Raw genomic sequence first — 20,697 nt, 5'->3', positions numbered from 1 at the left:
AAGGTCAGCCCAAGGCTATAGTAGAAGACACTTGCCCAAGGTGCCACACAGTGGGACTGAACCCAGAACCATGTGGTTGGTAAGCAAACACATGCTATGTGTTTTCATTGATTTTTTTAGGTTGTACACAAAATGTAAATGGAAATTGTGTGTGTGGCTATAAAGGCACAGGTGCAGCTGTGTGGCAAGAAGCTTGCTTCCCAACCATATGATCTGGTGTTCAGTCTTATTGTGTAGCATTTTGGGCAAGTGTCTTCTACTATAGCCTTGATTGACCAAAGCCTTATGAATGGATTTGGTAAATGGAAACTGAAAGAAGCCCATTGTGTGTGTGTGTGTGTGTGTGTGTGTGTGTGTGTATGTGTACCACCACTGCTTTTGAACTGGTGTTGGTGTGTTTACATCCCTGTAACTTAGCAGTTTGGCAAAAGAGACTGATAGAATAAATACCAGGCTTAAAAAATTAATACTGTGGTGAATCCATTGAGTAAAATTCTTCAAGGCAGGACATCTTGTTACTAAATTTTCCTTAGCAGTTTTATCGAGGAAGTATTCCCTCACCTATCTCTTTGTCAACTTGGCTGTACTACAAAATGTAATTCCCTTCGCTCTTTTCTTAATATCAAGATTCCTCTCTTTGTTCTTAGCTGATGACACCTGTTTTTGTCTCACTTTTAACTCAGAGATTCTACTCCTGCAAGTTATATATTTGTTTTCACTGCTTTCACAGATTCCCATGATTTTCTGTTGCCAACCGATTCCATTATTATGCATCTGAATTGGGAGCTTGAGTCATAATCAATCATTCATTAGCTGATAACACAACCATGGATGCCACCTCTATGGATGCATTGCAGTTACTCTCTTGATAGAACTTGGTGATCTGGACTGTTGATTTTCTAGGATTCCTCTGCTCAGAATCAGTCTAAGAAGCACCATTGGCTCAGTTGAGCTCTTCTGCTACCTCTTCACAATTTGTCATGCTGCTGTCCCATGACTTCACCAATTCCTTGGCAGGGTAGCTGAACAGGTGTTATGCCTTACCAAAGTGTTGTCTGTAACTCAGCAGGGTATGGTCATCACTTTATGAGGTATTTTCAAAATACCCACATACCTGTATATACTTAAATGGAAACCTATTTAAACTTAGAACAAATAACTACCTTACACTTCCTTATTATCAACAGAACCAGAATACACGTTTTGGACAGCTTCAAGAAATGAAGCCATATTAATATTTCTCTGCTTCAAGGTGGCAAGCTGGTAGAATTGTTAGCGTGCTAGACAAAACACTTAGCAGCAGTTCATTTGTCTTTATGTTCTGATTTCAAATTCCACCAGGGTTGACTTTGCCTTCATCTTCTCAGGATCAGTAAAATAAGTACCAGTTGAACACTGGAATCAAATTAATAGATTTACTCCCTCTCCCAAAACTGCTCACCTTGTGCCAAAATTGGAAACCAATATTTCTCTGCTTCATAAGCAACCTCTAACTCAATGTTTCATATTCTGTAACCCTTTATATTTAAATGATTAAGGTATTAGTCATGGGTTTATTGTTGTTTCAGGCATTGCCTGATACATAGGAGCATGACACATTTCTCTGCTTTGTTACCAACAGGTTTTGTCTCTCCATTTTAAAAAGAGACTCTGTAAGATGTGCATAAAATAATGTAATTATGGCATTGAAACATGAGCAGTGAATACAAAAGATTTACAACAATTGGAGAAAATAAGTTCATTAAGATTCATTATTAAATGAAAGGCTGAGGACAGGCAAGGAGTGGTGAGAGTGACTAGATAACAAAGACATTTGCTGGTGTTATACAAGAAATTTGGGTATGCCATACAAATGAGTCAAAAAGTGTTGTTGATTGATAGTTGATGATGGGCATGGTAGAGGGAGACTGAGTTAAAAAATTTGAAAGAAATGTTTAGATCCAGTCTAAAACTGTTGAGATGAGATACCAGATTTGACCAACACTTGCTAAAAGAAAAATTGAATGAAAAAGCATTGGTGGTAGCAGTGTTAGTGATGATTGTAGGTATGGTTCAAAATATCCTCACACTGTATATTATTAGTGTCAAAAAAAAAAAAAAGCAAAAAACAAATTATGAACATGTCACAAATTTTAATGGCCCCATTTCAAATCTTTTGAAATTCCATTTTACAAAATGCTTCAGAAAATATTATTTTACACATTTACTGTATCTCCAAACTTAATTTATTAATTAAAAAAGAGGGGGGAAAAAAATGTTTGAATATATGTTGTATGTGTGTTACATTCCATTATGACTAATTAAAACTTCCTCTTTGCACACCTGGGCAAGCTAAACTTTGAAGTGGTATCTCTAACATGGATGCTGCAGCTGTACTTAAATAGAAAACCAGATGACCTAGATATAGCTTACTGCTATATCTAGGTCATCATTAGATTCCCTTTTTTCTAATTAAGGTTTGGGGATTGCGAGTACCGGCTGCATCTCCTTACTGCATGTATGCTAATTTCATTCAACTTCCATTTTAATGAAATATAATTCAATATGGATTATAAAAAATATTTAAACCTAAAAACAAAGAAAACTTGTGTTAAGATGTATCTGAAAAAAAATTATTCAAAATGCTACTCCAAATCAAATTCTAAATGAGCACTTGTTGGTGCATTGGAATGTATATTTTCAGTGCCGCCGGGAAGCTATGCGAGCATTGAAGCAAGTATCAATGGCAGCTGATATAATTGGCAGTGATCACTGGTCCTTAATCAGGCAGCACTTGTTTGATGTGTTCTGTGAATCTGATGAACAACTATCAGTAAGTAACCAATGAAATCTGCCTTTAATGCTGTGGTTTTTACCTCACTTCTTCTTCTTCTTCTCCCTTCACTTTCTTCTTTCACTTCACTACCTTTTTTTCTTTTTATGTATAATTATCTATTCAAGTTTTTTGCTGTTCTATTATTTAATTTTTACAGTAATTTTTTTGTTATAATTTTTTTTAAGTAAATTGCAACCGTAATGTAACATTTGCAGAATCCTTTAGATTGAAGCATTCCAGCTCTCAACCTTATGATGGATGACTTGTCAATGTGTTCCTCTTGTAAACTAATCTTTTCAAAAGGAATCAATTTAAAAAAAAAATACCTTGAGACTTGATATCTTTCTCCTAAAAGAAGAAATGTGTGATAGAAACAGATAAATATATCATCTTTTTGAACAAAAATTTCTTTGATGTGAATGAAAGTGATATGGAAAGATAATTTCACTTCAGAGTGATGTGCTATGCTGTTTACAGCCCATAATATCAGAATCTGAATCATTTTAGAATGGAAAGCATATGGCTAGTTGTTGAAAATGTTTGGGAATAAGATCTACCCACCTTGTTTTTATTATTCTTTTACCATAAAAACACTGCAAGTTACAGGGTTTGTATTATGCTGGCTTGTGGCAGTGGACAGTCTGTTATACACATACACATATGTATGTGTGTAAATGAGGATGATTTTGAGTATTTTTTTGTGCATATCACTAAGAAAAACGAACTCAGTGCTTTCAATACTTTCTAAAGAATAATTTTTACTTAGAAATTTCAGAAAATCAGAATATCACAATAACTAGCAGTTTCATCCAGTGGTTCTTCAGGCTGGGGAAATATAATATCAAGCTTTGAATTATGCTTATAAGAAACTGACTGGAGTCTTCTCTGAATAATGTAGCAGATGGTGGTTGTAATAGAGGAAAATAGTAGTTGGTTGGGAGTGTTAGGTTAATGTAGTGTGAATGCTAGGTTTGTGTTTTGATTGCTTAGGTTATGTGTTGTGCGTATGTGCCCACAAAGAATGAGTAAAATGAGATAGGGAAAGAAGAAAAGTATAGATTTAAGAAGAATGGATAAATGGCAGAACAAATAAATTGAAAAGGACAAGCTTAAGAACCACCTGAGTAAAATGATATATGAAATTATTTGGCATTTTGTCTTTTAATAAATTATAGCTATAATGAAAGGGGGTTTAGTGATTTTTATGCCAAGTAAAATCCAATTTCTTATTTATTGAACTAAAGAATTTTCTAAGTTGTTTTCTTTGATGAATTTTACTTCATACATTTTTCTGCCAAAAGCTAGGATTCTAAGTATTAGCTGTCTTTGTCCATTCCATTGTTTACAGCTCTTAGGTTCACTGGTTGTATTTATTTCATTTTATCATTTTTATTTAATCTGTTTCATGTTCTTTTATTTCATTAAATATTCTTTTAATTAAAAAGCTATTTGAGTTTTTTTTATATTTTTGAAAAATTCAAATCAAAATAAAAAATATCAATTTAAAAAAAAGAAAGCTTTTTTTTTAAAAAATGATGTTTTTTTTGTTTTGTTTTATTTCACTCTTGCAACTAGAGTTAACAATTTTGAAGAAACTGCTTGTAGTTTAGAAGAAAAATACAGAAATAAAATCTTAATGCAAATAAGGAAATGTTTATAAGCATTTAAGGATGGGAATATTAATGTATATTGGCTTATTTTGTTATCTGTTTTTGTCTCTTAATGTCTTTAAACATTTTGTTTTACATTTCTTTTAGCATTGAGAAATTTTCCTCATTTTTTTTAATCCTATCATTGTTTATAATTATTATTGTCTATTATTATTATTATCATTATTATTATTATTATTGACAGAATCATTAGCACACCAGGCAAAATGGTGAGCGATATTTCTTCTGTCTTTATGTTCTGAGTTCAAATTCCACTGAGGTTGACTTTGCTTTCCATCCTTTTGGAGTCAATAGAATAAGTTCCAGTTGAGTACTGGGGTTGATGTAATCAATTTGATCCCTCCTCAAATTCTTGGTCTTGTGACTAATGTAAATGCTAAAGAGTTAACTGAAGAATTCGAAGGACCCTGAGTTAATAGACTTTTGGTGAAATCTTCAGCAATAGGTGCAGGCATGGTTGTGTAGTAAGGAGCTTGCTTCCCAACCATATGGTTTCAGGTTCCAACTCAGTCTTCTACTATAGCCTTGGGTTGACTAAGACTTTATGAGGGAATTTGATAGAGAAACTGAAAGAATCCCATTGTGTGTGTGTGTGTGTCTTTGTGTCTATAATTTCCCCTGTTACTGCTTGACAACTGGTGTTTACATCTCTGTAATTTAGCAGTTTGGCAAAAGAGACCAATAGACTAAGTTCCAGGCTTAACAAACAAAACAGGTACTGGGTTCGATTCATTCAACTGAAACTTCTTCAAGGCAGTGCCCTAGCATGGCCACAGCCTAATGACTGAAACAAGTAAAAGATAAAAGATAAAAGATAAAAGATAACAGCCAATCATCACCAGAAAAAAAGAGGAAAAAAAACATGTGTCCAGAGAAAGCAGGATGCTATGTCCAAAATAGAAAATGCTTATGGACACCTTTGGGTGCATCAGGTCCAGTATGCAGAGTGGGGGACAGACTGACTCCTGGAATATTCTGATCCTGCCTTGGCATTTGTTTTCCATTTATGTGTGGGTGAGATTCCTTTGTTTGTCGATTTTTTTTTTTATTAATTACATATAATTTAATTATATTGTGTGTTCATATGTACAAGGTGTGATGGGTAAATTGTCACCATTTTATATTTTTAATTTTGTGCATGCACATTGTTCTTGATTTTGTTGACTACACAGTATAATAGGGTATGTTGGGCACTGTCTGTGAGAAAAACAGCACCATGACTCAATTCACTATGCCAGAAATTTGGAAATGACATGCTGTACTGCTTGGCATTTGCACCAGAAGCTCCAATATGGATATTTCAGAGTGTTCAGGTGTCAATCTGAGTACAGTGCAATCTGTGGACATGTACCAAGAGTGATAAAAATCAAACATCCAGTCAACATCATGGTGTTTGGAATGATCACTAGTGATGGCAATGTTATGCCTCCATTCATTTTCCCATGCAACCTCAGACTCAACACTGAGGCCTACATCAAGTGCTTGGAGGAGGTAGTGCTGCCCTGGGTCAAGAGGGTGGCTGCTGGAAGACCCTATGTCTGGCAACAGGACTCTGCACCATGCGACACAAGCAGGAGAACCCAGTCATGACTGGTAGACAATTTCTGCAACCACATCACCCTTAATATCTGACCATCTAACTCACCAGACTGCAATCCTCTTGATTATTATGTGTGGGGTGCAGCTGAGTGAGAGACCAAGAAAACTCCTTGTAACATCAAAAATGAACTAAAGGCAAGGGTTATGGCAGCATTGACCAACTTAAACAAGGAGATTGTCCAAAAGAGTTGCAGGAGATTCTGAAGTCGTCTGGAGGCCGTGGTTGAAGCCATTGGCGATTTTATTGAATAAATTTACTCTTTAGTATTTCAAAATATTTTTATGTAATTTTGGTAAATATGTCTGTTAAAATCAGATGTCAGTGTTATTTTCATTTTTGCGTAATTTAGACAACAGTTTATTCACCACACCCTGTATATTAATTTAATTATCTTTTCTATAGGCGCAGGAGTGGCTGTGTGGTAAATAGCACGTTTACCAACCACATGGTTCAGGGTTCAGTCCCATTGCATGGCACCTTGGGCAAGTGTCTTGTACTATAGCCTCGGGCCAACCAAAGCCTTGTGAGTGGATTTGGTAGACGGAAACTGAAAGAAGCCTGTCGTATATGTATGTCTGTGTGTGTGTCTGTGTTTGTCCCCACAACATCGCTTGACAACCGATGCTGGTGTGTTTACATCCCCGTAACTTAGCGGTTCGGCAAAAGAGACCGATAGAATAAGTACTAGGCTTACAAAGAATAAGTCCTGGGGTCAATTTGTTCGACTAAAAGGCGGTGCTCCAGCATGGCCACAGTCAAATGACTGAAACAAGTAAAAGAGTAAAAGAATTTTAAGGTGATGAGCTGGCAGAATTGTTAGCACGCCAGGCAAAATGCTTAGTGGCATTTCATCCCTCTTTACCTTCTGAGTTCAAATTCTGTCAAAGTTGACTTTGCCTTTCATCCTTTTGAGTTCAACAAAGTAAATACCAATTGAACACTGAAGTCAACGTAATCAACTTACTCCTCCTTCGACCTTGCTGGCCTTGTGCCAAAATTTGGAACCATGATTTTGTCTGATTTTAAAAATAATAATTCCTTTCATTATAATGTAGAATGTCTTTGATACTTCCCATGTTTTTATTTAACTTTCTACAATCCTGCAGTTTTGTAACAACTTTCTGGGCCTTGATAGTAGTTCTTTCATTGCTGTCAAGTCCTGTTTATTGATACAAAAATGAAATATTATCATTGTTACTGCCATATCTGAAAGCTACAGTCTGTTTATCTCTAAAAATCTTCACAGAACATTGCTCTTTTTGATCTGAAAGAGTTTAATTATTTAAAAAGATTTTGTATAATTAGATATAGGAAAAGACCAGCTGAGTTTTGGTAAGTCTCTTTTAATTGTAAGATTCCCCTCTGAGAAAATTTGCATGGTTTTCATATAAATTTACGTTCAGCCAATTTTTAACCTCAGAATTAGAAAATGGAAACAACAACTTCATAATTTTCAAGAGAGAATTACAGACTAAAGAGAGAGAAAGAATGATCATAAAAAGTGAGAAAGGAGAGAGAGAGAGAGGTGAGGGAGAAAATAAACAGTATTTCTCATTTAGAAAGGAGAGCTTCAGCTATAGAAACATTATGTGAATATATCAGGTCATCCCATAAGTTCTGTCCGATTTTACCTTTTTTAAAATTGAATGAAATTTAATAGGATTTTAGAATGTCTAATGGAATTAAGAATTATTTTTATGCATTTGTGTACATTTAAACTAATTAGATATTATTTTACAGAATAATAGAATTAAAATTTCTTTGATTAATACCCTTTCTAACATGGAGTATCCAAAGAGCATTTAAGGCACATAATACTTTATGAGTACAAAAAAGGAAACTCTGCAGCCAAAGCGACTCGAAACATATACTGAGTTTATGGGAAAAAATGCTTGAATGAAAGAACTTGCAGGAAATGGTTTGCAAAATTCAGAAGTGGTGATTTCAGCCTTGAAGATGAAGATCAAACAGGACGTCCAGTTGAGTTTGATGATAATCTCCTTGAGGCATTATTTGAAGAAAATCCTGCATTATCAGTTGAAGAATTGACAATAAAGCTTAATTCAAATCATACAACTGTTCATCCTCATCTTCAACAACTTGGAAAGGTTCCTAAACTTGGAAAATGGGTACCTCATGAATCGTCCGAAAGCAACCGCAAATCCTGAGTTGATATCTGCTCTTCTCTCCATTCTCGCGAACTCATTTCGTCTTTTTTGGATATACTTGTGACTGGTGATGAAAAATGGATCTTCTGTCGAAATGTTAAATGTCGTAAACAATGGCTTGGTAAAAGGGGAAAAGCTCAACCACAACTGAGAAGGGAACTTCATGGGAAAAAGGTTCTTCTCTCTATCTGGTGGGATTGCAAAGGAGTAATTCACTTTGAATTGTTACCATATAATGCAACAATCAATGCTCAAGTGTACTGTCAGCAATTAGAGTGTTTGAACCAAGCTTTAAAGAAAAAAGATCCGCTTTAGTGAACCGTAAAGGAGTGATGTTTCATCAGGACAATGCATGACCCCCACACTGCAAAGATCACATCACAGAAGTTCGAAGAGCTTGGTTGGGAAAAAATTCCTCATTCATCTTATTCTCCCGACCATTTGTTTCGTAGTTTACAGAATGATTTGGGGGACATAACTTTCGCAAGCCAGGAGGAGGTCGAAACTGACATTTCAGAGTTCTTCGCTTTGAAACCAAGAATTTTACATTGATGGGATTAAAAAGCTTGTAAATAGATGGAAGGAAGTCATAGATAATCAGGAAAAGTACAATGATGATTAAATTTCAATTAAATGTAACATTTGATTACTTGTTTTCTTTATTCAAAATTCAGACAGAACTTATGGGATGACCTGATGTATAATTTATGTCTATAACAACAGCTTAAACAACTGCAGCAGTGATAACAATAACAACATCAACACCTACAACAACAGCAAGAACAAAAATGAAAGAAAGGTGACAACAATAGAAGTTGGTGTAACTTCAGCCAAGAATTCCTAACTTTCTAAGTGAATTAACTGCAACACCAACAGCACAATAACAGTGTAATTGTGATGTGGATGGATTGCATCACTATGTTAATCACTTCCACACAATTGAGATACAGCACCAATCTCAACAACAGCACAACCACAACCTCACTGCAGATACAGCTAAGTTGTCTCCAATAATACAGTAAAAAATCTATAGACAGTGAGCCCTTCAGAAAGGTCAAGAAAGACATAAAGAGGGAAGGCAGATGGGAATTTTTGTTTATATCAGCTGCGGTGTTGAACAATCTTTTATCTTTTATTAACTTCAGTCATTGGAGTGCGGCCATACTGGGACACCACTTAGAAGAATTTAGTTGATTTTGTTGGACAAATTGACTCCAGTATTTATACTATTGGTCTCTTTTGCCAAACTGCTAAGTTACAGGGTTGTAAACAAACCAATACCAGTTGTTAAGCAATGGTGGGAGGGACAAAGATGCATACACATACACACATACATATATATATAATTCACTGTGAAAAAAAGGTGACAGAGGGTGCAAGGAGCACTTTTTAGTGATGGTGAATTATTTCCTTTTTGTTTTGAATTGCATTTAGTCACCTTAATTATTTATATATATATGTGTGTGTATGTATATATATATGCAACAGGCTTTCACACAGTTTCCATCTATCAAAATCCACTAACACAGCATTGGTTAGCCTGGAGCAATAATAGAAGACACTTGCCCAAGGTGCCGTGCAGTGGGACTGAACCTGAAACCACATGGTTGCGACGTGAGCTTCTTAACCACCACAACCATGCCTATGCCTAACAATATTAACAGATGTTATTTACAAATGAATCAGCACCAAAATTGCCTGTGTTGTAGGTTTGTTTAACTCATAAAAGGCAGAAGTTTTGCTCCTGTCATCTTGCAGTGATGGAGAGGAAATGGAGACTGGAGAAATGTGAGGAACTGTCAAGGACAATAAAAAAGAAAAGAGTGAACCCAGACTGAAAGCATATAAGAGACTAGAAGACCCTCTAAAAAGTGGAGAACCTGAATTTCGTGGTAATTTAAAGAGACAGCTTTTGGCTATATGAACTGCAGGGTATTGTGCTAAGTGTATCAATTACCACAGACACAATTATTACCGTTATCTTCTACCATTTCTTTCTCTTTGGATAGATCCTGATATTTCTCAATTTCTTTGGCATCCATTCTATTGTTATGTGATAGGGCAAAGTCTCGTATCTTACACTGTTTGTTTATTTGTTTTATTTTTAGTTATTTATTTTGTGCTTGTACTCTACAATCATATCTGGTCTCCTTGCTTCAATAATATGATTAGTCTTTGTGGAGAAATTCAATAAAATCTTCTAATTATCATTCACCATCATAACCGCTTACTCATGTTCATACCACTTTTCTGTTACATTGAATCAACAAACTTGGCTAACATCCCAATGGAGTCTTTTACCAAAACAGTTATGCCTGCATTTATGTTCTTTCTTCTCCCAGCTTACTGCATTCACTTAAAAGATGGTTAACATTTTCTCCTCTTTTTCCACAGATTTTGTATTTGCTCTCTGAGATTTTTTTATCAAGCTTTATTATTATTATTATTATTATTATTATTATCTCCACCTTAGTGAAGGCAGAGGTATTGTTTTCAGTCATGTTTGTTTGTTTGTTTGTCTGTGGACAAGATATCTCAAGAATTACTGGATGGATTCAGTTGAAGCTTTCAGGGATGTTTGGCCTCATGACTGGCAAGAACTGATTATATTTTGGGATCAATCCAGTACCGGACAAAGATTCTGGATTATTTGTTATATTTACTTCACATGATTATGATCTTATGTTCACTTTCAAGTCTTTCTCAATTAGCAGTATTTCGTCTGCTGCTACGTTCTGAGTCCAAATTCCGCCATGGTTGACTTTGCCTTTCATCCTTTCAGGGTCGATTAAATAAGTACCAGTTATGCACTGGGGTCGGTATAATCGACTTAATCTGTTTGTCCTTTCTGTGTGTAACCCCTTGTGGGCAGTAAAGAAATAAGAATCTTTAGCCTGCCAAGTAAAATACTTAACAGTATTTCACCCGTCTCTACATTCTGAGTTCAAATTCTGCTGAGGTCGACTTTGCCTTTCATCCTTTCAGGGTCAAGAAATTTAGTATCAGTGAAACACTGGGGTTGATGTAATTGACTAGTCCTCTCCCCCAAATGTTCAGGCCTTGTACCTATAGTAGAAAGGATTATTATCATTATTTAGTTTGTTGTTTCACAGAGTTACTGGTGTGCTCTGTTTAATTATGCATCTAGTATGAAAAGCATTTTGTACCGTCTGTATAAAAGGTTTTTTCCTTGTTCTTCATACTCATTCTTACATTGTGTTCAGGACTTTCAGATAATTCTTGCTGAAACATGTAGACATGTTTTCTATACAGTATCCTATTCCCAGATTAAGATCAAGATTTTCAAGGTTTCTTCTCAGATTTTTGTCACTGTTCCCAAGGCTCCAGTAATAATTTCTTTGTTCAAGCATCTAAAGATTTCATACTGTCAATGTAAATCTCTACATTTCTTTTCTTTTAATTTTTATACTATGGTATCAAACATACATACCACATTTATTACAATGAATAGGTCCTTCTTGATGATGAATACAATATCTCATCTGTTGTGTTCTATCATTATTGTTATTGTTAAGCTAGCAGAATCATTACCATGCCAGACAAAATGCTTAGCTGCATTTCTTCTGGTTTTTACATTTTGGGTTCAAATTCCATCATGGTTGACTTTGCTTTCATCCTTTCAGGTCGATAAAAATAAGTACAAGCTGTGCACTGGGGTTGATGAACTGACTTACCCGCACCCCTATACCTGCTGGCCTTGTGCCAAAATTTGAAACTATTATTATTAAGGCAGCAAGCTGGCAGAATCATTAGCATCCTGGGCAAAATGCTTAACAATATTTTGCCCATCGCTACATTCTAAGTTCAAATTCTGCCGAAGTCAACTTTGCCTTTCATCCTTTCACTTAAGTACCCGCGAAACATTAAGGTCATTGTAATAAACTAGTCCCCTCCTCCCAAATTTCCGGCCTTGTGCCTTTAGTAGAAAGGATTATTATTATTATTATTATTATTATTATTATTATTATTATTATTCAATAGGTTTATCATCATCACCAGCATTATCTGTAATATATATATATATATATATATATATATATATATAAGATATCATAAAGAAAAATGTGAATTATAACTATTGTAATCATTTGACCAGCAGCACATTTACAAAATTGTGAAATTATAATTGTTGAAACCTAATAATTAGTTTGCAACAGATAGACGCATAAGAAAGAAGGGAAAAGACGACACAATAATAACACCACATCAGATTCTGAATAATTTCAAAAGTTATTTATAGCTAGCATACTGATGTCATGACAACAGTTGAAGATTCAAAGCTAGACAATGTATACTTCCAGGATTAATTCATAAATATATTTTAAAATAAAATTTCTGGTTTTCATAGACTTATAGAGTTTCCTCAGTTGTTGACCATTGTTATTAAGTAGAATTGTCATGATAGCCACAAAGACTCTTTGAGATAAGTACAAAAAAAGCTCTCATTGCAATTCCTAATCTCTTGCAACTTACAACCATTTCACAATGGTAATGAGATCTTAAGCTTATGTACATGGGTAGCAACAAAAACCTTTGCAGAGATTTCTCAGACAACCAGGTATTGTTGTAATTTGTGGAGAGAGAAGCATTTTCTTTTTCTTTTGTCAACATCAAAAGAATATCAAGAAAGTATGCCTGACAATTAGTGGTTTACCAAATGTTTTCAGCTACTGTTGTGTATTGTTGTGTAGGTCCAATTCAGTTGTAATTATACAGACCTATGGCCAAAGACTTTTCTGCTGTTACTATATTTTCCATATTTTGTTCAGATAAAATAGGTGCAGGCATGGCTTTGTGGCTGGGAAGCTTGCTTCCTAATTATATGGTCTCAGGTTCAGTCCCATTGTGTGGCACCTTGGGCAAGCATCTTGTCTACAGTCCTGGGCTGACTAAAGCCTTGTCAGAAGTGTGTTGTGTGTGGTACTGGTGGTGGTGGTGGTGGGGGGGCTAATGTTCCCTTGCTTGAAAACAAGTGAGGATTGGCAACAAGAAGAGCATTTGGCCATAGAAAATATGCTTCAACAGATTCCATCAAACACATGCAAGCATTGAAAGAGTGGACATAAATGGAGTGGACATTGAAAGAGTGAACATAAATGATGACAATCTACAATTATCTGGTGTGGCCTTATCCTTTTAATATGGTAGAATGCATTGTAAAGGAGATTTGGTTGTTAGTTTTAGCAAGTCAATTTGTCATGTTGAATTTTTCTTTGTTTTTACAATATGGTGAAAAGAAGTAGGTTTCACATGTAATCACTATGATTCTACAAGTTGATAGGACTTGGAAAATATGTCAACCGTGACAACCCTGTTGAAGCTGCAGTCCAATTCATGAAATTTCAGTTCACAATTCTTGAATATTTTATAGCATCTCTGGTTTTGTAGGGCTGACTACAGGCAAGTTCTTTTCTATCTACAATCCCTCTATTTACGGCATGTAAACTGAGCTGTGATATTTATAAATAAACTTTAAAGATGCTATAAGAATAATCTTTAAATTGGTTTCAAATTTTGGCTTCAGGCCAGTAATTTCAGGGAAGAGTAAGTTGATTACATCTACCCAAGGACTCAACTTGTACTTATTTTATCAACCCAGAAAGGTTGAAAAACAAATTCAACCTCTGCAGAATTTGAACTCAGAGCATAAAGATGGACTAAATGCCACTAAACTTTTTCCACGGTGTGCTAATGATTCTGCCAGCTTGCTGCCTTAAGAATAGTCAGTAAATTAGTATTTAATGCAGAGAGCAATAAACAAACCAACTAGAAATAGAGAGTAGGGAAGCATAAGAGAATATGTTTCTATATTATTGTGACCTCATCAGTAAGGAACAGACTTCACTATACTTGTTGAAGTAATGATGTGAGAATCACTGAGATAATGTACATGATTCAGTTCAGATTTTGATGCAGATTTACTATAAAAAAATGAAGGTTTCCAAAGTCATTTCAGAGTTGTCTCTCTTACAGTACACAGTGCTGATGATAGACAAGAGGTGAGAAATGCATTCCCCATTCTGATAGAGGGCATCTTGAAATGACTGTTTGTGTTTAACACTTATTGCCTAAAGCAAGAATTCTTAAAAGCAAGCAGCAGTGAATACAACCTTTGTAAGGTCAGATAACCCAGACACATTTGGACTACTTTAAATGCTTGTTTACTCACAACACCACTTCCACGTGCCTACTACAATATCATGTCCAAATGATTAAACTAATATTGTTTCTCACTCAGCATATAGCTGCTTCTGATTACCTTTATAATGCTCCCTGCATTAAATATGTTAACATTAACTGAATCAATGATGTTTATAAAGTTCAAACTACTTCCTATCCATTAAGCTTTGAATGGTTATCATTGACTTACAACCTTTCAAAGCTCAACAGCTGAAAGAAAGAGAGTTTTTAACAAATGTTCTTTTATCCTTTGAGGATATGAATTAGAGTAGAAATGATTGGTCTTACCTTTAGACAGCTCAACATAATCAAACTAGACTTATTTGATTGCTAATTTGGCAATGGAATTCTGATGTTAAGGTTGCATATATATAAATATAGGTTAATCATTATAACTGTAATAATCATTGTTGTGGTGGAATCACAGAATTGTTAGAACATTGGACAAAGTACAATTTGGGTTTTGTTTGTGTCTCTTTATTTCTCAGTTCAAGTTCTACTGTATCAATTTTATCTTTAACAGCTCTAGAGTAGATAAAATAACTTCTTGTTAAGTATTATAGTTAATTTCATCAACTGTACCTTCGTTCTAAATTGTATGATCTTGTACATATATTACAATTCATTATTGTGATCATTAGCAGCTGTATTTTCTGCCTCTTTAAAAAGATTAGATCACTGCTCTGAATTTATTACCTAGTTTGTAGCCACAGCTTTATTAACTCAAGCTTCTGTAGCTGCACTAAATTTATTATCTGGTTTATAACCTACAACCTTGTGAGTTCAAGCATCAGTTACTGCTCATACTCACATCCATATAGTAATATTCATTTAGCAGCTAATGATGGAAATGTATATTTGATATGCTTGTTAGTGAATCTTTTATGTCTTGGGATCTCGTTATTCTGAATTGTCCTTCATTCTCATAAAACTGAAAGTGTTTGTGGATTGGATTCAAGGTCTATGGTGATTACTTATATTGATATTGGTTGATTTACTTAGATAAATAATTTTATTAAGTTTAGATAATGCCTCAATAATGGTTTCTAGTTTTGGGAGGTTGTGTTACATATATACACATATGCATATATCTATGTCTGTCTCTCTGTATGTAAACATGTAAGTGTGCTATGCTTGTATCATTTAATAAGCTTAGTCCTCTGTTTCAAATAATACCAGGAGCTACTTCTTTTGTTGTTATGTGGTTTGTTATATGATATTTAGTGAACTGGCAAAATCGTTAACATGCCAAACAAAATGCTTAGCAGCATTTCATCCATCTTTGCATTCTGAGTTCAAATTTGCTTTTCATCCTTTTGGAGTTGATGAAATAAGTATCAGTCAAGTACTGGGGTCAATGTAATCAACTAGCCCCAGGCCTTATGTTGTGACTAGAGTAGAAAAGAAAGCACAGCTTAATCAAACTCCCTTATACACCAAATGGGCCAACAGACAGGACAAAGGCACATACAGGAGTGGTGGTGTAAAACACCCCAGACTGAGGATATCAGCAAAACCACAGTGGTGCTCCAGCATGACCACACCTGTATGGCTGAAACAAGTAAAAAAGTGTTTGTGTGTGTATATATATATATATGCTAACAATCCTGCCAGCTCACAAATACAGAGCTATAAATTTGTGTGAAAAGATATAATAGATTAAATAGATCATCTCCTCCACCATTACTTCACTGGTATTTATTTCATTATCAACCCTGGGTGGATGATCTGGCAGGATTTGAACACGGAATGTGAGGGACATTGCTAAGTATCACAAGTAACTTGGTGTATGCTCCACCCAATTCTTGCACTCCACCATCATCTGGTGTTGATGTCAGTGGTGGTGGTGGTGGTGGTGATGATGATGACAACTAAACATTGAAATAATAATTGTGTAGTGAGGAGACATGTCTGTGAGATGAAAGGAACCAGTCAGTCTGATATTGTGGAAGAAGTAGTGAGAAAGAATGTGAAATATTTGTAAAGGTTTTGTTTAATACCATTAGAAACAGATCAATATTTGTTTTGTTTGTTTGGCTTAGGAAACACTTCACTATTGGGATACCTGCACCTAGAAACACCTCTACACTGCAATAGCTGCACATATAAACAGTTTTGCACTGTAATAGATGCAGATATAAACACCTTTATGCTGCAGTGATACATGTATAAACACCTTTGCACTGCAGTGATGCATATATGCAATTACTTTCTCATTGCAACAGATTCAGATATAAATACTTTTGCACTACAATAGGTGCACATATAAACACCTTTTCACAGCAATGATGCACATATAAACACTTTTACATTGCAATAGGTGCAAGTAGAAACACCTTTGTCCTGCAATAAGTGCACATAAAAACACCTCTGCATTGCAATAGATGCTTGTATAAACACCTTTGCACTGCAATGAGGCATGTATAAACACTTTCTCATTGCAATAGATGCAGATTATAAATACTTTTGCACTGCAGTGGTGTATTTGTTAACATCTGTACTGCAATGGTGCATATATAAACACTTTTGCACTGAAATAGATGCATATATAAACACCTTTTCACTGCAATAACTGCATGTATTAACATCATTTTACTGCATTACATGTACATAAAACACTTTTACACTACAATAACTCCACCTGTCAGTAATAAAGCTCTCTTAAAATATATTTTTATTTCAGTGTTAACCCGTTTGATGCAAACCTGCCTCAGACCACTCCTGGTTCTATAACATAAACATTCTCTTTTAAAATGAGTTAATTTAAAATCTTCCATCAAAATTTCATGCTAATTCACTTAGCACAAGCTTAATAATAATGGTTATTACACTAAATTCTTAATTATTTTCAAAATTAATTGAGTGTATTTCATCAGAACAAAATGGTTAATATATAGAATTATTAAGAGCTATTTTACTGTTATACTTGTTTATAACACACACACACACATATTTTTATATATATTTGCATGCAACCATGTTGAATATTTGTGCTGAAATAGAGTTCCACTGAGTTAATCAATGTTTCACTGCTTCACTAGATTTCCAACAGTGACAATGACGAGAAAGAAATGTCTGTCAATTCAATATATATATGGAAAAGCATCTCCATATGTTTTCCAACTAGATTCAATGTGTGCAAGTCCCAGGTCTGTATGGGTGTGAGAACTGACATGCAATAAAGAATCCAGGCATTTCAGCCTGAGTGCTTGAGAAGGTTGCTTCACATCCCATTCACAAAGCACAAAAGAAACAGCTTGCCTGGTACATTCAGGTATCTGCCACAACTCCCTGTCCAAAATCATTTTTCAGGGAACAGTTGAGGGAGGGCAAAAGAGAGGCAAACAGAGAAAACCTTGGTCTGACAACACCAAGGACTGGACAGGTCACAACACCATGACCCTGCTATGCATAACAGAGACTAGTGTCAACAGCTGACTGCAAAGGGTCTAGAGTAGACCCCAGACTGACCACATTAGTTAAAGGGAGCTTGATGATGGTGATAATGTGTGTGTATATATATATATATATATCATCATCATCATCGTCGGTGTTGTCGTTCAATGTCCTCTTTCCATGTTGACATGAGTTGGAAAGTTTGACATGCAGCTGAATAGCAGGGAGCTGTCTGTTGAGGCATTCTTTCTACAGCTGGATGCTCTTCCTAACACCAACTATTTAACAGAGTGTGCTGGGTGCTTTTTACATACCAGCAGCACTGGCACACACATATGTTGATTAAAATAGAAAATGAAAAAGCAAAACACTTGACGTCACTCAAAGAAACATTTAATTGCAATGGAGAATATAAGCATAGTGCAGAGTAGTTATGATAAAAAGAGAGTCTCTCACAGCTTTCTCTAGAATAGCCAAATATGTGGATTATGATATTGTGTAAGCATTCTATAAGCTAAGTATGCTGTCATCAGAGAGAGAGAGAGGTTAGAAAATATAGAAATAAATATCCCCAATCAAGGATATTAGTACTTTCCAGTTTTTCAACAATTGAAGGAAGGATTGGAATGAAAAGTGTATGTGTTTGGTAGTTCTTTGATCAAAAGGATAACAAAGTTATTGCTAAAGACAATTAGCAGACTCATAGGTGAAGATTTGATGATAAGCCATGGCAAAGGATAATGGCAACTACTAGTTTCATTTTTGAATGTGTGTGTGTGTGTGTAAAAGAAAACTGCAATGTCATAGGAGAGAAATGTATCTGTATGGATGATGGCTCACTTGCATTTAATGAGGCTACAAAGAGATAGACTTGGAGATGCCACAATGAAAGGTTGCTAAATGAAAAGAATGAATGAGAGAAAGAGAGTTTGCCAAATGTTGACTCAACTGAGGGACCAGCTATCTGAATTGACAGTACTTTGGTAGATAAAGCAATTAAGGGTATGAAGACAGGGAAAGCCCCCAGCACATGTTTGCATGTGATCATTGGTCCCTTTTTTTTAAGACTAACGGATAATAATATAAAGACAACTCCCAGTCATATTGTCATCAGTATCATAGTTTTAATTTTCTTTTAATATACAGCTCTGTATGGGTTGTTTCTTCTTCAGTCACTTCTCCTCAGTTCTTTGCTGCTATAACTACTTCATACCACATTTCCCGGAACTTAAAACAGTTCTGCTATACATATTTCTTTGTCCATTCCTAAGAATCAGTATTTCTAACCAGCTTACCTACTTAAACCATCCCTTTCTCTGCCTTGTTACTGTTGTTTAGTTCTAGCTTAGCTCTGGTTAAGTAGATGTATGAATGAAGCCAATCCAGTCTTGGCCAGCTCTTTCAATAAGATAATAGAGTGTAATTTAAGGATGGGTTTACAGTTACTTCTAGCAAGTCAAGTGACTACATAGAGGTGTCATTGTTGGATTGTCTGCTAGTTTATTGTATTTATTATTTTATTAGAATACTTTAGGTGGCAAGCTGGCAGACTATTAACACTCCAGAAAAAAATGCTTAGTGGCATTTCTTCCAGGGGAGTTCTGAGTTCAAATGCACCAAGGCCAACTTTGCTTTTTCATCATTTCAGAAGCAATAAAATAAATACCAGTTCAGCATTGGACTTGATGAAATGGTCTTTCTTCTCTCAAAATTCACTGGCCTTGTACCAGAAATGACCTTAAAAGGTGGCAAGCTGACAGAATCATTAGCATGCCAGGCAAAATGCTTAGCAGCATTTTGTCTGTCTCCACATCCTGAGTTCAACTTCTGCTGATGTTGACTTTGTCTTTAATCCTTTCAGGGTCGATAAAATAAGTACCATTTGAGCACTGGGGTTGATGCAATCGATTAACACCCCTGTCTCTCCCAAAGTTGCTGGCCTTGTGCCAAAATTTGAAAGCATTTTATCAAAATACTTTGATTTTATTCTACTCTAATAGTAATTTAAGTAGAAGTAAAATTGGAACAGCCAACAAACTGGAGCTTTTTTATCTCAACTGAGCCTTGGACAAGATTAGTAAAAGTAGACCACTCATTACTGCTCATTATTCAGTAATAGATTGATGAATTCTTTATGTTAACTAACCACTTATTGATTAGTGATAATTAAGATAATTATCTATCAAGTCAAGGAGTTATTATTTAGATCAAGTCTAATCTCATCTAGTTTTGTTTCTTATGAAAGTAGACCAAATTTGTGTCTGGGTGAAATTTCCATCTGTATAATCCAAATAATGAAATTGCTAGAACCTGGAGGTTTAAAAACTCACATTCCATCACTTATTCATTTGATTGCTGTCATCCTTAATTTCATTTGGAAAATTAATTACATTATATAAACCAAGAAGACTCTATAAAATAGCTTTGCCCAATTTTACTGGTTTCTTAATATAAAGGAATTGCTTGATTCAATTGAATGACTGCAACTTTTGTCAGGGATTGAAACAGTCTTTGATAATCACAAAATTGCTTTTTCCATTTTTTTAAATCTGCATCAGATGGGGGATTATTGTTTTTCTTTTTTTTGTGGGTGCATGTGTTTCCTTGTTTGTTTTTAGTTTTCTTTCTTTCTTCATTCCATACATTATGGCAGGAAATAAATCTAATTACTGATTTGGTGTGTTTTGTGTGGAATTTAATGTTTTTCATGGTTCATGGTATATAGTTAAAGGAAAATAGAATATGTTGAGGCCAACAATGCATTTTCAGATACCAATTCTCCTGGAGATTACACATTTAAATATATCATATTTAAATGTGTATCCTCTTATATATATATGTGCATAT

The 20,697-nt window shown here is 35.0% G+C and overlaps 1 protein-coding gene across 1 annotated transcript in view; it reads left to right on the top strand.

Annotated features, from left to right (window-relative positions):
- Window positions 1–20,697, top strand: part of LOC106883773 (protein broad-minded) — a 264,423-nt gene that overhangs the window by 72,876 nt on the left and 170,850 nt on the right. The window contains exon 6 of the mRNA XM_052967655.1: window positions 2,684–2,812. Coding sequence (XP_052823615.1) covers window positions 2,684–2,812 — 129 coding nt within the window. The remainder of the gene's footprint in view (window positions 1–2,683; window positions 2,813–20,697) is intronic.

This window comes from Octopus bimaculoides, chromosome 4 (assembly GCF_001194135.2).
Source record: "Octopus bimaculoides isolate UCB-OBI-ISO-001 chromosome 4, ASM119413v2, whole genome shotgun sequence".
Lineage (NCBI taxonomy): Eukaryota > Metazoa > Mollusca > Cephalopoda > Octopoda > Octopodidae > Octopus > Octopus bimaculoides.
The sequence above is the reverse complement of the archived record's forward strand: the minus strand, read 5'-3'. Positions and strand labels throughout refer to the sequence as shown.